The sequence below is a fragment of the Anabrus simplex genome, chromosome 4, assembly GCF_040414725.1.
Source record: "Anabrus simplex isolate iqAnaSimp1 chromosome 4, ASM4041472v1, whole genome shotgun sequence".
NCBI classification, from domain to species: domain Eukaryota; kingdom Metazoa; phylum Arthropoda; class Insecta; order Orthoptera; family Tettigoniidae; genus Anabrus; species Anabrus simplex.
Window position 1 is genome coordinate 363,782,376 of NC_090268.1, and position 24,322 is coordinate 363,806,697.

At 39.6% G+C, this 24,322-nt stretch overlaps 1 protein-coding gene across 2 annotated transcripts in view; it reads left to right on the plus strand.

The window, feature by feature from the left end:
* LOC136871994 (coiled-coil domain-containing protein 25) overlaps positions 1-20,018 on the plus strand; it is a 222,461-nt gene extending 202,443 nt beyond the window's left edge. For both annotated transcript variants that reach the window (XM_067145782.2, XM_067145783.2), the window contains exon 6: positions 19,442-20,018. In XM_067145782.2, the coding sequence (XP_067001883.1) occupies positions 19,442-19,523 (82 nt within the window). In that variant the 3' untranslated portion in view covers positions 19,524-20,018. The remainder of the gene's footprint in view (positions 1-19,441) is intronic.
* The last annotated feature ends 4,304 nt before the right edge of the window (positions 20,019-24,322 follow it).

Below are 24,322 nucleotides of genomic sequence, written 5' to 3' on the forward strand. Positions count from 1 at the left end.
CCACAGAAAACCATCTTTTAGTGCTGCCGACAGTGGTGTTTGAACCCACTATCTCCCGGATGCAAGCACACAGCTGTGCACCCCTAACCGCACGGTCAACTCGCCCGGTGGATATGAAAAGAAAGCCGGTCCTACCGAGTGCGGCGATGGATCTTCAGTAGATATTGTTGGTTTTGATTATTACCATGTACAATCATAGCTTCTGTACTATTAACATAAACCTGCTGCATTATTGATACTGTTCGTAAAATTACAATATCGTTCTTCGTTTGTGAGGAAGTAGAATCTTCATTTAATTTGTCTTCTTAAAAAAAGGAACCACTTTGGTACTGCACCCCATGAAGGTGACTACCTTCCAGGCCGTAGATATTTTGATTACGGGAGACTCAAGGAAAACTCTACTGCACCCAAAAACAAGCCTGTATCCTCATCGCATGCCTTTCTTAACTGTGTCAGTGCCGGGAATTGAATGCAGGATGCCTTAAGTCAAATTTGAAAATAAGGATACCTGAAAGAAACCAGCCGGCCCCACGGTGTAGGGGTAGCGTGCCTGCCTCTTACCGGAGGCCCCGTGTTCGATTTCCGGCCAGGTCAGAGACTTTTACCTGGATCTGAGGGCTGGTTCGAAGTACACTCACCCCACGTGTTTATAATTGAGGAGCTATCTGACGGTGAGATGGCGGCCCCGGTCTAGAAATCCAGGGAAAATGGCGGAGAGGATTCGTCGTGCTGACCACACGACATTTCGTAATCTGCAGGCCTCCGGACTGAACAGCGGTCACTTGGTAGACGATGGCCCTTCGGGGCTGTTACGCCATGGAGTTTGGTTTGGAAAAGTGAACAGAGAAGGAAGCGACACCCCTGCAAGGCTCCTTAGCTTCCAGCTAGTTTTTCTGTCCGGCCTCGTGCATTTAGGACAGTAAGAAAACCTACGCCTTAATAAATGCTCGTCATAAAACCTTTGTAAAAATACTAACTGCATCTATTTATAACAATAATCACAAACGCCTCCTTTTCATGTGGCTCAGTTGGTTGAGTCGCTGTCCTTCTGAGTCTGAGGTCACAGGTTCAAATTCCGGTTTGGATCAGTAACCCTTAAAACGGTGTTGAAATGGCAACAGCTCAGTGTCGTTGGTTTCTGGCATGTTAATAAAAATTATACATACGAATATTAGCGTCACAAAACTCTAACTTTATACTACTATATTCTGTATCCCAGGCTTGCGAGGGAAAGTAATTAACAATTTACGTCGCACCGACACAGATAGATCTTATGGCGACGGTGGGATAGGAAAGGCTTAGGAGTGGGAAGGAAGTGGCCGTGGCCTTAATAATTAAGGTACAGCTCCAGCATTTGCTTGGTGTGAAAATGGGAAACCACGGGAAAACATTTTCAGGGCTGCCGACAGTGGGGTTCGAATCCACTATCTCCCGGATGCAAGCTCATAGCTGGGTGGCCCTAACCGCCTTGGAAACTAATAGGACAAGGTAAACCTTACATAGCATATGTTGTAACATGTATTTTTCTTTATCAACTAACAATATATCAATACCCGTACGCTTTACATTATATATCTCTTTATTTGTTTATTTATTTATTTGTTTGTTTATTTATTTGTTTGTTTATTTATTTATTTATTTATTTATTTATTTATTTATTTATTTATTTATTTATTTATTTATTTATTTATTTATTTGTTCATTCATTCATTCATTCATTCATTCAGTACAGTGGCAAAGTTAGGGCTCCAGGCCCTCTCGTACACTTAACCCCATAATAATCAGAATCCTAAATAAAAAACTGAGATACTTAAAATAGTTAAAACTACATAAATTAAGATAATTGAAATTAATTTAAATAAATTACTTACTAAGTTAATATTAGAACTAATTAATATTAAAAACTCTTTACAATGGCTAATCCTCAGGAATGCACACATTCATACTTCAACCATTCAGTCAGCTGTCCTCACAAGGTAGTCTTGGCAGGTGACCTTACATCGTGATTTGAAAAAGCTAGTTTCTCTGACCTGAGCTGGCAGGGAATTTCATAATCTGGCGACAGTCACCACAAGTGATCTATTAATTTTATTTGTGCGGTGCAGTGGAATAGCAAGAATGAATCTAGAACGTGTATTTAAGTTGTGAAATGATGATAAAAATATGAATTTAGAAGAAATTTACATTGGCTGACATTCAGCTACCACTCTGATCACCATCATTAAAGTGTGTAGCTGCCGACGTTTATCAGACATTAGCCATGAGACAGCCTCATAGTATGGGGTGATATGACCATCGTACCCAATATTGTAAATAAATCGCAGGCAGGTATTCAGTGCTCGTTGAAGTTTAAGTGTTTCTTCTCTCGTCATGTCAACTAAAACAATGTCACAATAGTCAAGAATAGGGAGAATGAGTGTCTGTATTAGTTTGGCCTGTAGCTCAAATGGAAATACATCCCTCTGCCGTTTAAGAGGATGAAGAACTCCAAAGATCTTTTTACGTATTTCTTTCATGTAATCAGACCAATCAACTGTTTCATTCATCATTACACCATGATTTTTAACCGTTTTACTGTAGGGAATAATGTTACCATTCAGTAGGATAGGCGGGTTTGCGACATTGTTTGAGCAGCTCAGTAATTTTCGTGATCCAATTATAAATGTCTGATTTTTTTTTTTTTTTTTTTTTTTTTTTTTGTAATTTAATATAAGAGAGCTTCATTGTGCATATACACTGAGTCGTCGGAGGTCCCTGTTAATATCTTGTCTTGCAGTGTCGATATATTTGAAGATCGTCAGCACAGAGGTCATGTGTGTTATTTCCTGTCACAGATGGTATGTCATTGATATAAATACAGAAAATTAGGGCCCATAGATTACTGCCCTGCGAGGCAACACTAAGTTTCATTTTCCATTTAGAGGCCTTGTCGTTTACTGTTACACGCTGTTGACGGTTACGCAAATAAGAACTAAAAACCTTAAGCGGAGCCAGGTCGAAATTTAGCAGTTCCATTTTCTTTATCATAGTCGGAATTACTATAGTGTGAAAGGCGCTACTGAAGTCCAGAAGGATACGTATAGTGAGCAGTCGTTTGTCCATAGCGTTTCTAATGTCTTCAGCAACCTTCAAAAGTGCTGTTGCGGTACTGTGAACCTTCTCAAATCCAGATTGCAAAGGGTCCAAAAGAGCATTTTTATTTAGGTATTCCAGAACTTCCTCGTGTACTAAACGTTCAAAGTCTTTAGAAAGCGCAGGGAGTACGGACATAGGACGATAGTCAGAGGGTGATTGTGGGTCTAAACTCTTAGGTACCGATATAATATTGGCTGTTTTCCAGAAGTAGGGAAAGTTCCGTTTAGTAAACAGTAGTTCAGTATGTGCGTCAGTATAGGCGAGATAGCACCCATAATGTTATGTACAGGGTGGTCTAGTGGAGCCTTGCAGAATATGTAGGCGTAGTTTTGAAGACGATGAAGACTCGGTGGAATGCGAAGCATGTGAGAAATGGGATCACAGGAAGTGTGCGGGCTTGACTCAAGGCGAATTTGACATACTTAAAAGGGCTAATTGTAAACTCACACGGTTATGTAAGAAGTGTATGCCAAAAATGAGACAAATGGAAGATCAAGAGGTATTTATTGATAAACTTGTAAGATCCATGGAATCTATGCAGTCTTCTATACATCATATGCAGCAATATATGGAGACTTTACTTACAGGAAAAGTTCAAGAAATAATAGCATTAGAAATGGACAAAATCACTCGCCCTCAAGGACAAACAGACGTTGCAAATTACAAGAAATTGGTCGCCCCGAGAATACAGGAAAATCATAAGCAGAAGCCGAGAAGAATATTGATAGAGTCACCAGCTGTGTCTACACGTAGGAGTTCCTTAAACGATCAGCAATCCGGGATAACCTGAAATGCTGTCACAATCACACCACAAACTTGGTGACAGAGACAGAAGATACAGGTGACCGATTAGTTGAAAGGGACGCCCAGCAGCCCACAGCTATGGGACTTAAGCGTAGACAAAACAGTCAATATCCAGAACAAGAATTGCAATCGAAAATCGGAAATTCACCAGACTTCCAAAGAGTTACTGCGCCAGTCGGTGTAGAGAGAGAGGCGAATGTAGATGAGGTAGTTGTACAACCCGGTAAAGAGGAAGCCCCATGGAGCAAAGTCATTGGACGCACACGTGGACAATACAATCAATATCCAGACCATCAGGTGCAATCAAGACGCAGAAGACCACCAGACGCTCAAAGAGGTACTGCGACAGTTGGAGTACTGAAAGCAGCAGAAAGAAATGTATGGATATATGTGGGTCACCTTAGCAGCGAAACAACTGCGTTTGACATCACTCAATATCTGAAGGAGAATGGTATTGAGAAAGTCACCGAATGTTCCATGTTGACAACCCAAGGATCCAACAAAGCCTGTAAGGTTGGAGTTCCCATCAAGTTTAAGGAGAGAATATTCAGCTCTGATTTTTGGCCAGAAGATGTGACATTTCGCTCCTTTCGTATCCGACGGCAGTGAACTTACATGCCTCCTATGGAACGTCGAAGGCCTCAAGTCACTTATGCGCACTCCTGAGATATCCATATTAGTTCAAGATTTAATAATCCTAACTGAAACTTTCCTCCTGGAACCAGTCAGCATCAAGGGCTACTATTCGGTTCACTCACTGGCAAAGATAGGACATCAAGGCAGACCGTCAAGAGGAGTATCCTGTTTCTACAAGCCATCTATGGGTCAAATAGTTAGTAAATACACAGAATTCGATATCGTGATCGTCACTTTTAGACGCTTTGCTGTAATCGGAATGTACATAAGACCCAACGTTTCTGCAAAAGTTGTCATAGAAACTAGGGTTGGGCAGACCGGCACATTCAGTTGTTCCGCAACATTAGGAGCTTGGAGGCGGAACGTTTCGGTACAGAGTGCCGCAACATGGGACGCGGGACTGTAACAACTGCATAGTAGAGAAAGAGAGACAACATGACATGCTCCGCGTCAGCTGGAATGTGCCTGTAACGAACGTGCTGTGTCGAAGGCGGCACTAGATAAACTAGTTGGCCTTGGCTGTGTGCAGTGGGCACTTCGGACGCGGGGCTGTAACTACGCACTGCGCAGTAGAGAGAACTTCGAGAGACAACATTACATGCTCCGGGCCAGCGGGACTATGCCTGTATCAGTGTATCGAACGTGCTGTGTGTAGTTTCTAATGGCCATGGCCAGCATAAAGCTGCACGAAACGCGAACGAACAGTTGGAACACTGAAATTCGCGCACAATAATCTCGTTTAAAGGCTGCGTTTAGGTCAAGATTTTTTCGGTCAAAACGAAATACAGATAACACAGTTACAATGGCAGTACAGGAGTTTAAAAGTAACTAATCTAAGGATATTTCCACCAGTTGAATGTATCGGCAGGTATTGTAATCAGGGCCAGGATAAAAGTTCACGGCTGATGATGACCCCTAGATGGGTCGAAACTAGTACCGTATAATTTTGTAATTTTGTGAATATATTGTATTGAAAAGGTTGAAACATTTACGTTATTATTATTATTACTTATATATTATTCGTGAAAAACCAGTCGAAAATCTGAAATATGCACCCAGAAATATCATGTCTAAAATGTTTTTAGGATAAGAATGTCTTCATTCATTCTGAAATACACCTGTCATAATTACACTGGCAGTAGATGTGTTTACAAATGTCACAATGTTATTTTCACTAATTAAACATATACTCGCACATTTAAAGAGATATTTACCGAGCTCGATAGCTGCAGTCGCTTAAGTGCGGCCAGTATCCAGTATTCGGGAGATAGTAGGTTCGAACCCCACTGTCGGCAGCCCTGAAAATGGTTTTCCGTGGTTTCCCATTTTCACACCAGGCTGTACCTTAATTAAGGCCACGGCCGCTTCCTTCCCACTCTTAGCCCTTCCCTGTCCCATCGTCGCCATAAGACCTATCTATGTCGGTGCGACGTAAAGCCACTAACAAAATACATACATATATATATATTCGTCAGCACCGGTACTCTATTTACGTACACAATATTAAAGCAGAACACTAAAATACAAATTAAACAGTATATACTATACAAGGAGAATACGAAAATAAAAATAAAACACTATATTATACTGTACTAGGAGAACACGAAAATAAAAATTAAACACTATATACTGTACAAGGAGAGCACGAAAATAAAAATTAAGTGAGACTACCAACAAATGTTAATCTTCCAATAGGCTACAACACTTTAAATGGTGCTCAAAATGTTCACGGCATATCTTCATTCAGGAACATGATTTTAGAAACTTTGTCACTTTTCAGACGTGTACGGTTTTCTGTGATGGTCTGTCCCTGCTTTGAGAACACTCGTTCACAGGGAACTGATGTCGCCATAATGCAAAGTCTCTTCTTCATTAAGTCGTAGAGGGCTGGCAAGGTATCTTTGTTGTCATTCCACCATTGAAGAGGATTCTCTAACCTATGCAGAAGAGGCATATTTAAATACTTATCAATCTGTATGATACTGTTTTTGGATTAACAGTTGGCGCTTGAACGAGCTCTTCAACGCCTGCATCAAAGTTTTTCCATAGTATGCTCGAAAATGATACTGTAGACCCATATGCCTGACTCTCATTTTATGAGGGCTCTTGTGTTCCACCTGATGTGTTAACAGCTGTCTGTTGGTGTGCAGTGCCAATAACGGTAGCGGCATCATTAATAAGTTTTTCCTTTATTTCTTTAAGTTTGCTTTCATCCTTCATAAAAACATACGTGGATCTAAAAGTGTTGCTTCCCACATTATATTTATATTGTGGTACTTATTGCAAATTTTACTTGTCAGTTCTTCACATATCTTGCCAAGGAGTCGAGAAATGGCCGGACTGTCATATTCCACCTCTCGCAGCTGTTGGTAATGAGTTCGAAGGTTCCTACTCATCAATCCAATTTTTGAAAGGATAACGTGCTTTTCACTGCTGACTTCCCTCGTCATTTCATCGAAGCACCGAAGAATTTCAACTGATTTCTCAATTATGTACCAGTCTTCATTGTTTAAAACTTCCACAGAATTATTGTTCATTATTGCAAGAGTACTTTGTAGTGGTTCTTTGGTCTGAATCACTCTATTCATCATCTTGTATGTCGAGTTCCACCGTGTTGGACAGTCCTGCTTTAGAGTCAGAACAGGATAACCCATCTGTTTTTGAGTGCTGTGAAGTTTCTCCAAGGATTGTGGGCTCCTTTTAAAGAATTCGACAATACGTTTTACCTTCTCTCTCGTTGGCCATATTTCTTCCAGGCTTGATTGTGCTACTAGATTCAAACTATGCGCTAAATACGGAACGTGCCACCAGTTGCACTTCTGAACCGCACTAACCATATTTGAAGCATTATCTGTTGTGCAGGCCACGATTTTGTCCTGAAGATCCCATTCTATTACCACTTTCTTGAGTTCTTCGGCAATGTTGTCTGCTGTGTGTCTTCCTACAAACTTTGAGCAGGACAGAAGCTTTGAAGAGAGTGTGCCATCACTTTTACATATGAAATGAGCGGTAACTGCTGTATAGTTTTCATTTTTCAATGAAATCCACCCATTTGTTGTAAGGGTACATATGAAGCATTTTCTGACATGTTAGCTTTGACATCTTGCAATGTTGTGTCATAGAGTTTATTCAAGAGACTATTCGAAAGTGTTTTACGGCTTGGGATACTATAATTAGGATTCAACATCGATAAAAACTTCTGAAACTCCTCAGCCTCAACTATATTGAAAGGTAAAAAATCTTTTGCAATCCATTTCAACAACTGTTCAAGTTTCTCTTTCTTAGTTGTTGACATAGGCCTGGATGAATAGGCTTGTATTCTATTTTGTTTCAATCTTTGTACCTTCCCTCTGCTTAATGTGCTTAACTCGAGTGTATGATCGGACGTACCTGTTGTAGTAGTAGCAGTAGTAGTGTTGGTGGTAGATGATGATGAAACAGCTTGCATTAGCGACACAGGAAGATAGGTTTGTCCAGTTATTACTTTAACAGATGTGGCAGGCACAGGACTTGAAGCTTCAGTTGTTGCCTTTTCGTCTTCTGAGTCATGATGTACCGATAAGAAACTACTTTGATAAATGTCTGTTGTGGGATGTTTAAGTCTGAAATGTCTCGTCATTGTGCCGGTTAATTTAATTTCGTGTGGCTATTTCTAGCCGAGTGCAGCCCTTGTAAGGCAGACCCTCTGATGAGGGTGGGCGGCATCTGCCATGTGTAGGTAACTGCGTGTTATTGTGGTGGAGGATAGTGTTATGTGTGGTGTGTGAGTTGTAAGGATGTTGGGGACAGCACAAACACCTAGCCCCCGGGCCATTGGAATTAACCAATGAAGGTTAAAATCTCTGACCCGGCCGGGAATCGAACCCGGGACCCTCTAAACCGAAGGCCAGTACGCTGACCATTCAGCCAACGAGTCGGACATTGTGCCGGTTGAAGATCTCTTTGCACACAAAATAGAAAAACATATATTGTATTTCACTCTGTCGGGTTTTATTCTAGTAAAAAAGTCCCAAACAGGACTCCGGTGCGACGTCATGGAAAGTTTACCGTCCTTTGTACGGTGTATATTCCTAGGCTTCAATGAAAACACGCTTATAGAACAGTTGAACGCAAAACAGAACACATTTAAGTTATTCGCATGTACCGATTTACTACCGAAGGCCAGTGGCAGGCTGCAACGGAACTCACAGAACAAAGAGGATATGACAGAACACGGAACACTCCAACACGAGCAGCACATGGCGGGACTGGCGGCGGCACGGGCACACTGCACTTCCGTCTAGCACCTGACACTCAGGAGCCGTCATGAGCCGTCATCGGCTAAATCCGCTGTCACTTGACTCATGGTGCCGAACGCATCGTGTCGTCACAGGTCCCGCTTACCTTTGATTACTGCAAATCTCGAAGTGAAACCAATTAAACTAGTGTATTATTTAATTGTAAAATAGCCAAGTATAACTTCGTGTGCCCAGTATGTTGTACCCGTACTTCATTTTATTATACACAAGACTTTCTTTCTTTTCTTTCTTATAGTGTAAGCATTCTCGAAGATCCCGCGTGAAAAGATGCTTCCAATCAGTTAACTGTAGCTTGCGGTAATGAGGTGAAGTTTGTTAAAACGTGGACTTGAGTTTCATTCTTTCAGAATGTTCAGTGAAATCATCACTTAAGCTAGTGAAGTGTATTATTTAATTCTCTAATAGTTGTGAATAACTTGGTGGGCTCAGTATGTCAGAATGTTCTACATCCTTTAATTATAGGAAAACTTGAATTGTCATTTTAAGACGAAACATTCAGGTGAAGAAGTGATATTTACAAGTCATGTAGATGTAAGTGTTTCAGAATAATATTAGCGACTTAGTTTCTCTTTAAGGTGTTAGAAATAATGAATGTGTACCTAGTAGCATTAGAACCGATTACAAATTGGGCAAGCGATAGCATTGTGAGCGTTCAGTTATATCACTGAGCCTGTAATTCTGTTCACAATACACTCTGAACTCGAGGAAAGTGAAAATCATAAGTTCTGAAAAGCTCAAGCAGAGGGAGAGTGTGGTGGCTAAATATCCTGCTACGCGATCATGCACAAACTTAGCCGATAAAAATGAAATGGCTTATGGCTTTTAGTGCCGGGAGATCCCAGGACGGGTTCGGCTCGCCAGGTGCAGGTCTTTTGATTTGACTCCCGTAGGCGACCTGCGCGTCGTGATGAGGATGAAATGATGATGAAGACAACACATACATCCAGCCCCCGTGCCAGAGAAATTAACCAATGATGGTTAAAATTCCCGACCCTGCCGGGAATCGAACCCGGGACCCCTGTGACCAAAGGCCAGCACGCTAACTTAGCCGATGACGGTTCCTGAGTGTCAGGCGCTAGAACAAAGTGCACACGGCCGGTATCGACAGTCAGCTAGTAGGCGAAGGGGAAGGGCGCTTCTGACGGGATAGCAAGTCAATATCTCGGTCTCGCTTGAGAATGTTTCGGAGCAATTGACACTCCGTGTTTCGGAACAGCGGAACATAACGGTGCACCGGCACAGTGTCCCGAAACAGGGACATAGTGCCAACCCTAATAGAAACTATTTTGCATGCTTTAGAGAAAGTGAGTAATAACATGCCAATACTACTAACAGGGGACTTTAATTGCCGTCCGGACAAACCCGACTGTAAGGCTCTGTTTTCGAAGCCCTTGAAGAAGAATTTTCCCTGGTCAACCAAGAACAACTCCCAAAATGGCCGACATACAGACCCGAACCACGCAGCAGGATCCAATCATGCCAATAACAGTGGAAGAAGAATGGAACGCATTTTAAAGATGTAAATAAGGAAAAGCGCCAGGTCTGGACAACCTCACAAACGAGCTTCTAAAAGAATCAGTTTCTCTAACTGTAGTTATATGGACAGCAATATTCAATGAATGCATCGTTCAGAGGAAAATCCCTAGGAGGTGGAGAGAATCTACTATCCAGGTGCTATATAAAGGAAAAGGGCCGAAGAACTCACCAGATTCTTATCGTGGGATAGCCCTCGAATGTGCTCCTTTTAAAGTATTTACCAAGTTAATATTAGATCGCATCCTACCACAAGCCATGATGAACATACCAGAAGAAGAATATGGATTTACTGCCGGTAGAACAACAATCCAAGCAATTGAGAGGGTACTTAGCATCATATGGGATGCTACAAGCATAACTGGAGGCTTCGTTTATGCTATCTTCGTGGATTATACTAAAGCGTTCGATGGAGTTAACAGAACCATTCTATTTAGGGAACTATCTTTTATATTAGGACCAGGGAATCCACTATTGCACTTATTGGAAGATATACTAAGTTCTAACTGGCTTAGTGATAAAGTAGGCCAGTCTGGACTTATAACCCAGACTAATAGCGTACTCCAAGGGGACCCTCTCAGCCCAGTGCTTTTTAATCTGTTGACTCACGATGTCATCAGTGAGGTGGCCTCGGAAAATGTTGCAAGTTCCTGTACGCTGATGACATGATATTGCTATCAAAAAACAGAAAATCCCTGCAGCAAGGACTCAATAAGCTAAACGAATGGTCTCTGAGAAATGATCTAGAGATAAATACCAGCAAAACAAAAGGTATGAAATTTAGGCGAGGAGGAAATATCTCTACAGAAGATGTCTTTGAGTGCGGCAATAACAAACTAGAGCTGGTAAACTCGTATCGTTATTTAGGCTTAACCTTGCAAGTAACTGGGAAGACGTTTACTAAACACATAGAGGAACGATGCACTGTAGCAATCAAATCCATATTTGAAATAAAGAGCATTGAGAAACTATCAGTAAGAACCGCCCTCATTCTCTTTAACATTAAGATAGCTCCAATAGCCTGCTATGCCATCAGCAAAATATGGACGCATCTCACTATGGCCAACCTGGGGAAACTGGAAGCTGTGAAAGCCACCTACTTGTAAAGAGCATTACGGCTACACAGAACAGTTCGGACACGGTTAGTGTACAAACTGGTAGACACGGACTTTTTCATAAGGGAGATAATGATAAGTAATAATCTAGAATCCAATCAATCAATCAGTCAATCAATCAATCAATCAATCAGTTACTACTGATCTGCATTTAGGGCAGTCGCCCAGGTAGCAGATTCCCTATCTGTTGTTTTCCTAGCCTTTTCTTAAATGGTTGCAAAGAAATTGGAAATTTATTGAACATCTCCCTTGGTAAGTTATTCCAATCCCTAACTGCCCTTCCTATAAACGAATATTTGCCCCAATTTGTCCTCTTGAATTCCAACTTTATCTTCATATTGTGATCTTTCCTACTTTTAAAGACACCATCGAAACTTATTCGTCTACTGATGTCTTCCCACGCCATCTCTCCACTGACAGCTCGGAACGTACCACCCCAGCATATGAGGCCCACATCGAACAAAGGCAGCAAAAGCTTGCAGCAATAGATCCAGACTTCTATGAAACTCCTGCAATGAACACAGATGTATGGAAAGAGTCCAACTTTGAACTCTGACATGTCTTCACGCGGACTGCAGCGCATGGCTTTCACCATAGAATTTGTCACCAACGAGGTTACCATCATGCTTCAACTCAGTGTTCCTGTACGCTCTGCGGCTTGTATTGCCCTCAGTACCACTTGATTGATTGTAAAGAGAGGATAAATTCCCTGAATTTCTATGCAAACAATTATAACTTTCAAGGGACCTTATAACCATTCTTTGTTAAAAGTATGCAGTGTGTTTAATAAATCTATTATTATGTATAAAAGTAATAGGAATATCATCTACACATGTAGTCTTTGATTTAATTGAGTACAAAGCCTATTAACCTGATTTTCTGTGACACTGTGAAATGTGAATGGTGGATTGGCTGGTTCGTCACCATAAGACATATCTGTGTCGGTGCGACGTAAAGCAACTAGCCAAAAAAAAAAAAGGATTGGCTGGAGAGGAGGGCAGTGAGTCAGTGCAGTTTATTTGGGTAGGTTGAATATTTATTCTCCTAAAGTAATCATTCAGTTCGTCAAGTGGAATTTATCTCTGTTGATGTTTTCCTATTTCCAGAACTCTAAGTTGGTCCCATGCGCGATTGGAATTTAACTTGTTAGCTAAATTCTGAAAATATATACTTTTTTTTCTTTTTCTGATTAACTGCTTTGTGCGATTTCTTAAGATGCGGTTAGATTCGAAGTCTGTGTCATCTAGGGTTTGTTTATAATGTTGAAGTAACGAGTCACAGTGGGCCATCATTCTCTTGCCTTCATCATCTAGCGATGGACAAGAAGGACGAGAAACCTGTATTCGACGTGTGTGTGTATCTTTGCCGCATTATTTGTATAAAATGTAATTTCTTTATTGCTTATCATATGACCATTATTATAATAACATTACCGTATTTATTCTAAACCAGAATACTGCATCCTTACTCAAACTGTTTATTCTTGCATTCATTTCACTTGTACTCGGAATATATGAAATGCTGCAGTTATGTTGGGATGGAAGTAACAGAGGTAGCCGGGGAATGGGGAGGGATTGTCGTCCAAGGAGTCCAGACACCCCAGGAGTTTTAACGAATGTCCTTTTATTGAGCATTTTATACATAATGTACATTAACCCTCTTGGAGCCAAGAGCCGATCTAGTCGGCCGCTCCCCATCAGCTGGAAGAGGCCAGAGCTCCGCCTCCACTCTACTACTGTAAAGTGCCACGCCGTTTTCAGTGGAAATACATGTATTTTAAAATTTGCGTATATCTACCGGTGTATAGCAAATACCGGCATGAAATTTTCCTACATATCGACTACGTAGAATAAGAAACTAGTTTGGAGTGATATAAAGAGTCAAAGACGTTTTATTGTTGATTTATAGTTGTCGATAACGTTTATTTTTAGGAAGAGAAGAATATTTTCGCACTTTCTCTCTCAATATCTACTTTGGAAAAATAATTTACGATACAAAAGATTATACGTAATTATGTATAATGTATTTCTAAATACAATTCTATAGAATAACTAATTTGAACGAGAAAAAAAAACGTAAAAAATAAAAATTCAAACATATGTCACTAATAGAAACAAGACAATTTACTCACCGATAAAATTCGCGTGTATGTATCGATATTTGGCAAATACAGACAACAAATTTTCTACGTGCGGACAACACAGTACTAAAATAATTCTGAATTATTAAATAAGTAAAAAATAGTAGTTGATATTATAGTTTTTGTTTTCAGAAAAAAAAAAGTTTCTCGTTTTCGGTTGTAGTATATACTGTATTAGAAAAATAATTTTACAATACAACAGAATTTACGAAATTAAGAAATGTATGGCACTAAAGCCGTGATTTCCTTTGACCCACTAAGCGACCGCTGCTCAGTTTGGTACCTGCACTTTACGAGGTGAATCGTGGTCAGTGAGACATATCCTCTCAGTAATTATTCTTGGTTTTCCAGACCGGGGTCCTCTCACCAAGGATATCTCCTCAATTGCAATCACTTAGGGTCACTTAGATTGAGTGAACCTCAAACCAACCCTCAGGACCAGGCGAAAATTCTTGACCTGGGCGGGAATCGAACCCATGACCTCCGGGTGAGAGGCAGGCACGCTACACTTGGCCCGCGGAGACCGGCATTTAGGTAATGATAGAGGACTATATGTGACTATAAGGTTTAGCAGAGAGTAAGTGAAAAGTAAATTGAAGTGTGATTTGGGCGGAGAATCAGACGGTATGGCATGTTTAGGTCTAAGAACTTCCTTGAAGGAGACAGGAGGTTGAGGAATGTTGTTGGGTTCATTGGAACAAATTTCCACAAAATGTTCTCCAGAGACATCATCATCATCATATTCGTTATCACTAGTTTCATCTACCACCATATTCAGAGTAGCTTCAGTGCTGTTAGACACAATTAAACGTCTCTTCTTTAGCTGCGATGATTCCGCGGGTGTGTCCGGTATAATTTCGTCGCTACTCTCTGAACTAAATTCCCTATCGCTATCCGATAAATCATCAGCGTTAACTTCGCACTGTTCTAAATACATTCGTTTATTGTCATCAATACCTGTTGAAAAATTATCACGTGAATAACATGCCATTTTCTTGTCACAAATTCACTCACTGCAAGGAGCAATCCCTTACTGATCGGTTAGCATTATTTGTAAACACAGGAAACTACTCTTGTGAAAGGTATAACACCCTCTTAGAACTGCCAAAGCAAGGCCAGACACACAATAATGTGTAGCCCTTTTACTACAGGTTGTAACAAAAGTATGCACTTCACTATAGGTTGCTTCAAAATTACGTCTATCACAGAATTTTAAGCCGGCCGATGTAATCGGCTCTGGCAACTTCCGACTGGATTGTTAACGGCCGACCAGATCGGCTCTGGCAATTTAAAGGGCGGATGCTCGCACTACCGCCTGGCACCAAGAGAGTTAATATTAGCTTCTGGAGTCCGACTCATTGGCTGAATGATCAGTGTTGAGGCCATCGGTTCAGACGGTTCCAGATTCGATTCCCGGCTGGGTCGGGGATTTTAATCGTGTCCGATTAATTCTTCTGGCTGGGGACTGGGTGTTTGTCGCAACATATTCATATTCAGACAACATACTATACTACCAACCACCAAAGAAACACGCAACACTGATTACATCCCTCTATATAGGGTTGGCATCGAGAAGGACATCCGGCCGTAAAACAGGGCCAAATACACATGTGCGAGACAGTTCGCACCCGCGACCCCACAGATGTGGGAAAAACGGGGAAGAAGAAGAAGAAGAAGAAGAAGATGATGAAAATTACTATTAGCTTCCGGAATCCGCACGAATCCACCACTTTTACTTGGATCCAAGGACACTCATTTCCTTTTTCGGTATTCTACACCACCTAAACTATGGAAGTTTCGACACCTATCAAAATAAAATTCTGGATTAATGCCCTCCCCCCAAACTGAAATCCTGGCTACGCTACTGGTTTTGAGACTGTTGAGGTGCTGGCCTTTTGACTCCCACATGGTAGATTCTATCCTGGCTCAGTCCAATGGTATTTCAAAATCAAAATCTCTTTATTTGCAAATGGGGTGTCTACCTCGGTGGCAAATGGTACACTAAAATACATTATTGTCAAGCACTAAATATTAAATTAACAAGAGAAGAAAATTTTTCCTATAATACAATATTATACAATTTACGCTAACAATGTTTTCTATTAAACACACAGCTCATCCTTAATAAATTTATATTGTTTACAAAATTCTAATTATAATATCTCCTGTACTACTTACAAATATAGTCAACTGATATACAGTATGTGGAATTGCTTCAAATGATACTATAAAACTGGTATAACATTAATATTTACATTGCATTTAATTATTTACTATTTTTTTGTTTTTACTTTTTACCCGTTCTGGATCCTAAGTAGCATAACGACCTGCTGCGTCTTAACCAGAGCCCCTTTTACCACCACTTTTCAGAGTTCCTGAAGGGCCTTCACAGCTACCGTAGCGGTCCCAGGGCCCTCGAAGTCCCCACTGTACTCCACCCCTACAGGCAGTCCCCTACTTTGGCTGTCCAAACTCCTTAGACCAGGGGATGGAATTAATTTATTCACACACATTTTTTTTTTTTTTTTACAATAACCTGCACCGGTCGAATGCCCTCTAACACTTCATTTATTTTCTCTGTTGCTGTTTATTCTCTTCTTGAATATCTGTACAGATTTTGGAAAAGGATCAAACACTACCCCTGGTAAAATGTTCCACTCCTTCACACCCTTCCCAATGAATGAAAATTTACCCCAATCGCTTCTGCTAAAATTCCTTCTAATTTTATATTTGTGGTCAGTCCTGCCGATATAATTATTTTCCAACTGAAGCCTCTCACGGATATCTCCCCATGCTTCTTTTCCTGTATAGGCTCTATATAATCCTGTAAGTCTAGTTTTCTCCCTTCTCTTACTTAAAGTTTCCCACCCAAGTTCCTTTAACATTTCTGATACACTACTCTTTCTCCTGAAATCCCCTGTTACAAATCTTGCTGCTTTCCTCTGCACACTATCTATTTCTTTTATTAGGTATTCTTGGTGAGGATCCCAAACACTGTTTGCATATTCCAATAATGGACGAACCATACTCAAGTAACTTTTTTCTTTTAATTCTTTGTTACATCCTTTAAGTAGCCTCATTATGACATGTAATGATCTGTATGCTTTCCCAACAATGTCATCAATATGACCCTTCCAGTGCAAATTACTTTCAAATCTCACACCTAAGTATATATACTTGCCATCTTTTGGGATAACTACCTCATCCAAAGTATATTCAAATTCAGTTTTAAAGCTCCTGTTTGTAAAAGTTGTAACAGTTGATTTGCCTCCATTAACCTTCATATTATTTTCTTCAACCCATTGTTGGATACTTTCAAGGTCCCTTTGTAATTCTGAACAATCCTCAATGTTGTTTATTTCTCTATAAACAATTATGTCATCTGCATACAATCTTATTTTTGATGTTATATTGTTCCCTAAATCATTTGCGTATATTAAGAAAAGTAACGGACCGATTATACTACCCTGTGCAATTCCCTTCCAAACTTTCTCTTCCTGCGATACATTATTTCCTACTTTGACTTTCTGAACCCTTGAATTTAGAAATGCTTTTATCCAACGTGTAACCCTTACGTCCAATCCTATTCCCTCCAATTTCTTTAATAATATTCCATGTTCCACTCTATCAAAGGCTTTGGAAAGATCTATGGCTATGCAATCTAACTGATCTCCTGAATCCAACTGATCTGATATGTCCTGCTGAAATCCCACCAGTTGTGCCTCACAAGAAAATTTCTTTCTAAATCCATACTGGCTCCTCATGAACCAATTTTTATCATCACATATCCCTCTGATGTACTTCGATATTAAACTCTCCAGAATTTTACAAACTATACTGGTCAGGCTGATTGGTCTGTAGTTCTCTGGTTTCCTTTTATCACCCTTTCCTTTATAAATTGGTATTATTATAGATTCCTTCCATTCCTTTGGTATTACACTATTATTTATGACATAGTCAAAGAGAAATTTTAAATAAGGCACTATGTACCACCCCATTGTCTTTAATACCTCCCCAGTAATTTGATCACTTCCTGCAGCTTTTCCTTGCTGAAGCAGTTGGATTTCTCTGAAAATATCTTCGTTTGTGAATGAGAAGCTTCTTGTTTCCCTCTGTCTCTCTCCCTCTCTATCTTCTGTTTCGGTTTCCAACTCTTGACAATCATCTACTGAATCTCTAAATTCCCTACTAAATAGGTTTGCTTTCTCAGTATCTGTTAAATAGTGTTCACCCCCTTCTCCCACCATTGTAGGAATTTGGACTCCTTTTCCTTTTTGATTCCTGATATATGAATACAGCTTTTTCCATTTCCCTTTGTGGTCATTACCCTCTTGAAGTATGCCATTCATATAATTCTCTTTTGCTTCCTTTTTCACTCTATTCAGTTCCCTCATTAGCTGTTTTCTAGTTTCTCTACTCTCCCTACCCTCTTTGATTTTCCTGTTTACTATTCTACATTTTCTTTTTAATTTTCTTATTTCCCTTGTATAATAAACAGGGTCTGAGGTCATTTTACCCTTCTTAACAGGTACAAATCTCTTCTCTCCTTCCCAAATAATTCCTTTAAATTTAGCCCAAAGTGTATCCACATTACTCCCTTCACTTATCCAACAACTGAATTGTGATTTGAAAGGTGCTCAGATGTCAGCCTCGTGTCGGTAGATTTACTGGCACATAAAAAAGAACTTGAGGGACGAAATTCCATCAAAAACCCTCAAAAAGTAGTTAGTGGGACGTAAATCAAAAACATTAATTTTTTAAAATAAATAAATATGCAAACTGGATTAAAGCCACTTATATATATTTAACAAAGCCCTGATGAAGGCTAATGAAATTTGGCAGAAAGCATGGCTTTGTTAAATATATATAAGTGGCTTTAATCCAGTTTCCATATTTATTTCTTTATGTTAATACAGTGAACCACGAAAACCTATGTTCATTAACATTAATTCCTCTTCTTCTTCACGAATGGGTCACTTTGTTGAGGTTTCCCTCTTACCCTATAGTTCTTCATTTTCATCAGTTGTTGTAATTTCTGTTCCTCCGACTAAGTACATCGTGTTGGTTTCTTCTCACCTTCCTCAAATCTCCTTGTGTGAACAATTTTCCTGATTACAATCACATTAATTATTATTAAAAGTACGTAAGAAAATTGTTAGCAGATTTATAATCAGTATACAATAACATGAACAACAAACTTCAAAATATATTTATTGTAACTGTAAATAATAATCAAGAGCCTTATCCAAACCTAGGCGTTTGGTGACCACGTTACTGGCCGCAGCTAGACCGGCGGCCCCTGACCATGAATCCTGAGCTAGAGTTTACTTATGATGTGGGAACTAGTTCTAGTTCTTTTTTAGCAAGCTTCCAATTCAAGTGATGACAACATCCAAAGTTGCTTCGCTTCAGGAATTTTACGTGATTTAGTGTTTCAACATGACTTTACCATTGTCTTTAACTGTAACCCCCTGCGGGTGGAGGTGATAGAATAACACCCACGGTATCTCGTACCTGTCGTAAGAGGCAACTCCAACAGGCTCCAGGGGATTGTAATTAGGGAACATGAGTTGGCGACCATGAGGTCCTTAGCTGAGCCCTGGCATTACGTCCACTTACTTGTGCCAGGCTCCTGACTTTCATTTACCCTGTCTGACCTCCCTTGGTTCCACGGTATACTTTTTGAGCCTGTAACACTAATGAAAGGCTTAGTACATTACATTCACCGTTAATATTGTGTCTTCACTAAAACTGATGCAGTGCTTTATTTTTGTTCACAGGAGCTACAGTACACTTATGAAGCTAGAGAACATGACAGTAAATACAGCCGGAGATGGTAACGACTCAGATGACTTCATGTGATTGCAGATTACACTTCATACAGTGTAATTATTAATTGGTTTTGTTCTTTGAATTGAGGCATTCACTTGTAGTCATTGGGTGTTTGTGGTAATCAAGGACAATCATTACATATTTTTTGTTTAATATGTAATTTTCCATAGTTAGCAATAATAATTATGGAATCATTCTGTGACCAAATTTACTGCATATTCAAGATGATTAATTAAATTAAAATTTAATCAATTTCCTGGCAGTTGATAACATTTTGATAGTCAGTTATCACTTTCTTTTTAAAAATTCTGGTGTGTCAACCTAAATTAAACTTAATTTTGAATCAATCAGTATCTCAGTTGACTCTGGTTATGTGTGTATATAGGTACTGCATATGTAAATAATGTCTACCAAAATGGAAAATGAAATTAGTTTTATGCTCTAAGCAAGATCAACTTATTCTGGAATAATTCTCTTGTCTTTGAAAATGTATTTCTGGTGATGTCGAGTTAATAGATTAGGAATCTGAAATACTGTGTACTTTTTCTTCCTGATCCTATCCTTTCTCCCAAATCTCATGGGTAACTGCAATTTTGTCTACCATGACAATTTATGAGGTGTGGAAACTTGCTGGTTTGGACAGAGAATGTCACTGAAGACCTTGCTTCTTTGATTTGCTTTTTTCTCATTTGAAAGGTCAGGAATCACCTTGTTGCAAATACAATTAAAAGGGTCAAGAGGGCAAAAGATCTGGTGTATGCCGCGCTAGAGCACGAGTCATCGATAGTTCCACATTAGTGGATGAGCTCTCGTGCATCTGTTCAATAGTTAAAATTATGAAGGAATGACAATCTTCATCCTGACTATCACAACCAGTGCAAAGGGACAATATTTAGGAGGAAGTAGCAGGAATCATGAAGAGAACAAATCACTGTAATGTGTTTGTGCAGTAATGAATGGAACCATAGCACAAACACTGCTGAGGCTGGCATGGGCTGATGTAAGCTAATGGACACACTCCATTTATTTTGCTTGATTGCTCTAATGCAATCTAATAAAGGCTTAGCTTGATTAGGAGTAGGTTCGGGAAGGAAGTGGTCATGACCTTTATGTTTAATAGAGATGGGAATTTTTCTTGCTCAAGAGTCTCAAGGATAGCTGCCGGATTCTTGAGAATCTCACAACTCTCAAGTAAAAGTGAGCAGTGCTGCGACCTCTGCATGGGAATCACATGGGAAGCTGTGTCATGGCGAACAGTGTATAGTCGCACAAAGTAAGGCTCCTGATTAATGTTAACTTTGAAGATGTTCTTTTCAGTGTAGACGATTTGTGACATTGATAATTGTTCCTCACATTGTTGCGCTTATACAGAAGTGTTAGTGAAGTGATACTTGTGATAAACATCTACCAGCAGACAAAAACATCATGCCGCACAAAGTGAAGCAAGTGCTGATAGAGATCTGGGTGAAACAAGCCGTCCAGGATGCGCTGTGTAGCGAAGATATCTTGAGCATGCTTGCCAACCTAATATAGGAGCAAGTGACAAAGATAGTAGTGGAACAATTGCAAGGGTATATAGACTTCAATACAAATGTAATTGAAGACTTGCGTAGTGCTCAATCAGTCACTACTGATCTGCATTTAGAGCAGTCGCCCAGGTGGCAGATTCTCTATCTGTTGTTTTCCTAGGCTTTAATTAAATGTTCACAAAGAAATTGGAAAATTATTGAACATTTCCCTTGGTAGTTATTCCAATCCCTAACTCCCCTTCCTATAAACGAATATTTGCCCCAATTTGTCCTCTTGAATTCCAACTTTATCTTCATATTGTGTTCTTTCCTACTTTTAAAGACGCCACTCACACTTATTTGTCTACTAATGTCATTCCACGCCATCTCTCCGCTGACAGCTCGGAACATACCACTTACAAACCATCACTCTCATTTTTGTTCCGTATTGAAAACAGAGATCCGTGAGACATACCACTTAGTCGAGCAGCTCATCTTCTTTATTCCCAAGTCTTCCCAGCCCAAACTTTACAACATTTTTGTAACACTACTCTTTTGTCAGAAATCACCCAGAACAAATTGAGCTGCTTTTCTTTGGATTTTTCCCAGTTCTTGAATCAAGTAATTCTGGTGAGGGTCCCATACACTGGAACTATACTCTAGTTGGGGTCTTACCAGAGACTTATCTGCCCTCTCCTTTACATCGTTACTACAACCCCTAAATACCGTCATAACCATGTGCAGAGATATGTACAATCATATTTATGTGATTACCCCAATGAAGGTCTTTTCTCATATTAACATCTAGGTACTTACAATGATCCCCAACAGGAACTTTCACCCCGTCAACACAGTAATTAAAACTGAGAGGACTTTTCCTATTTGTGAAACTCACAACCAGACTTTTAACCCAGTTTATCATCATACCGTTGCCCACTGTCCATCTCACAACACTATTGAGGTCACCCTGCAGCCGCTCACAATCTTGTAACTTATTTATTACTCTGTACAGAATAACATCATCTGCAAACAGCCTTATCTCTGATTCCACTTTTTTACACATATCATTGATATGTATATAAGAAAATATAAATGTCCAATAATACTGCCTTGAGGAATTCCCTTAATTATTACTGGGTCAGGTAAAGCTTCACCTACTCTAATTCTGTGAGTTCTGTTTTCTAGAAATATAGCCACCCATTCAGTCACTCTTTTTTCTAGTCCAATAGCACTCATTTTTGCCAGTAGTCTTCCATGATCTACCCTATCAAATGCCTTAGACAGGTCAATCGCAATACAGTTCATTTGGCCTCCTGAATCCAGGATATCTGCTATATCTTGCTGAAATCCTACAAGCTGAGCTTCAGTGGAATAACCTTTCCTAAACCCAAACTGCCTTCTATCAAACCAGTTATTAATTTTGCAAACATGTCTAATATAATCAGAAAGAATGCTTTCCCAAAGCTTACATGCAATGCATGTCAAACTGACTGGCCTGTAATTTTCAGCTTTATGTCTATCACCCTTTCCTTTATACACAGGGGCTGCTCCATTCAATTGGTATAGCTCCTTCATGCAAACAATAATCAAATAAGTACTTAAGATATGGTACTATATCCCAACCCATTGCCTTTAGTATATCCCTAGAAATCTTATCAATTCCGGCCACTTTTCTAGTATTCAACTTCTGTATCTTACTGTAAATGTCATTGTTATCATAGGTAAATTTTAATACTTCTTTAGTATTTCTCACCTCCCCTATCTGGACATTATCCTTGTAACCAACAATCTTTATATACTTCTGACTGAATACTTCTACCTTTTGAAGATTCTTGCATACACACTCCCCTTGTTCATTAATGATTCCTGGAATGTCTTTTTTTGAACCTGTTTCTGCCTTAAAGTACCTATATATACCCTTCCATTTTTCACTAAAATTTGTATGACCAATTATGCTTGCCATCATGTTATCCTTGACCTCTTTGCTAGATTCAATTTCCTAGTAAGTTCCTTCAATTTTTCTTAACTTCCATAACCATTTCTAATTCTTATTTCGTTCCAACCTACACCTCCTTCTTAGTCTCTTTACGTCTCTGTTATAATATAGTGTATTTTTACCATTCCTTACCTTTTTTAAGGCACAAACCTATTTTCACATTCCTCAACAATTGCTTTAAACCCATCCCAGAGTCTGTTTACATTTTTATTTACCATTTTCCAGCGATCATAGTTAGTTTTTAAAAACTCCCTCATGCCTGTTTTATCAGCCATATGGTACTGCCTAATAGTCCTAATTTTAATACCTTCCTTTCTTTCACATTTATTTTTAACTACGACAAAAACAGTTTCGTGATCACCAATACCATCTACTACTTCGGTTTCTCTATAGAGCTCATCTGGTTTTATCAGCACCACATCCAAAATATTCCCTGTAGTTGGTTCTCTTGAAGATAGAGACAAAATCATAAAAAGACGAGTCCCAGTTACACGAAAAGGCCGACAATCTGGAACAGTACACAAGGCACCAATGCTTGCGAGTTTTCAGTGTTGCAGAGCCCGTACATGAGAACACGGACATCAGCATATCACATATCGCCGAGGAAATTGAGGTCGATCTCTGTCTAATAGACATTGATAGATCACATAGGGTAGGGAGAAGAGAATGTGGTCATCCGAGACCAATAACAGTGAAGTTTGTGTCCTATCGGAAGAGGAACTTGGTGTTCACAAACAAAAGAACTGAAGGGCGCAAACAAAACTACCGGAGATCATCTCACTCCCCAGAGACTACAGCTCCCCCAGGAGGAAATTTTGAAGTATGGCGTGAAAAATACGTAATCGAAGGACAGTGATGGTGAAACGAGGTGACAGGAAAATTCGGATCACAAATCGCCAAGACCTATACGACATTAGTTAATCATGAGCTTGAGCTAAAACTAGGCGAGTTCTAGGTAATTCATTAAGAAAACAGATTTTAGAATTTGTAAATATTCATTAAATTTTGTTGGTAACTTGGATTAGGCTTAACCAAATTTCAGGGAAATAGTTAAGTTAGTATATATAAACTGTGAATTTGGTATTGTTACGTTAAAGGAAACAAATGTCTGTAATTACAGCCTGCAAATCCTCCCTCCCCAAATGCAGTCCATTCAAACTTCAACCTCTCTTTTCCAAACTACTGCTAACTGCCCCAATGACATTCCTCCTGTACCTCCAGGCTCCCTACAGGTGGGTCGCCTTAGCGTATCCACAAAGACGCACACGAGATGCTGTCAGTTGGCACAATTAATTTATTCATATGTATTTATAAAACACACTCAT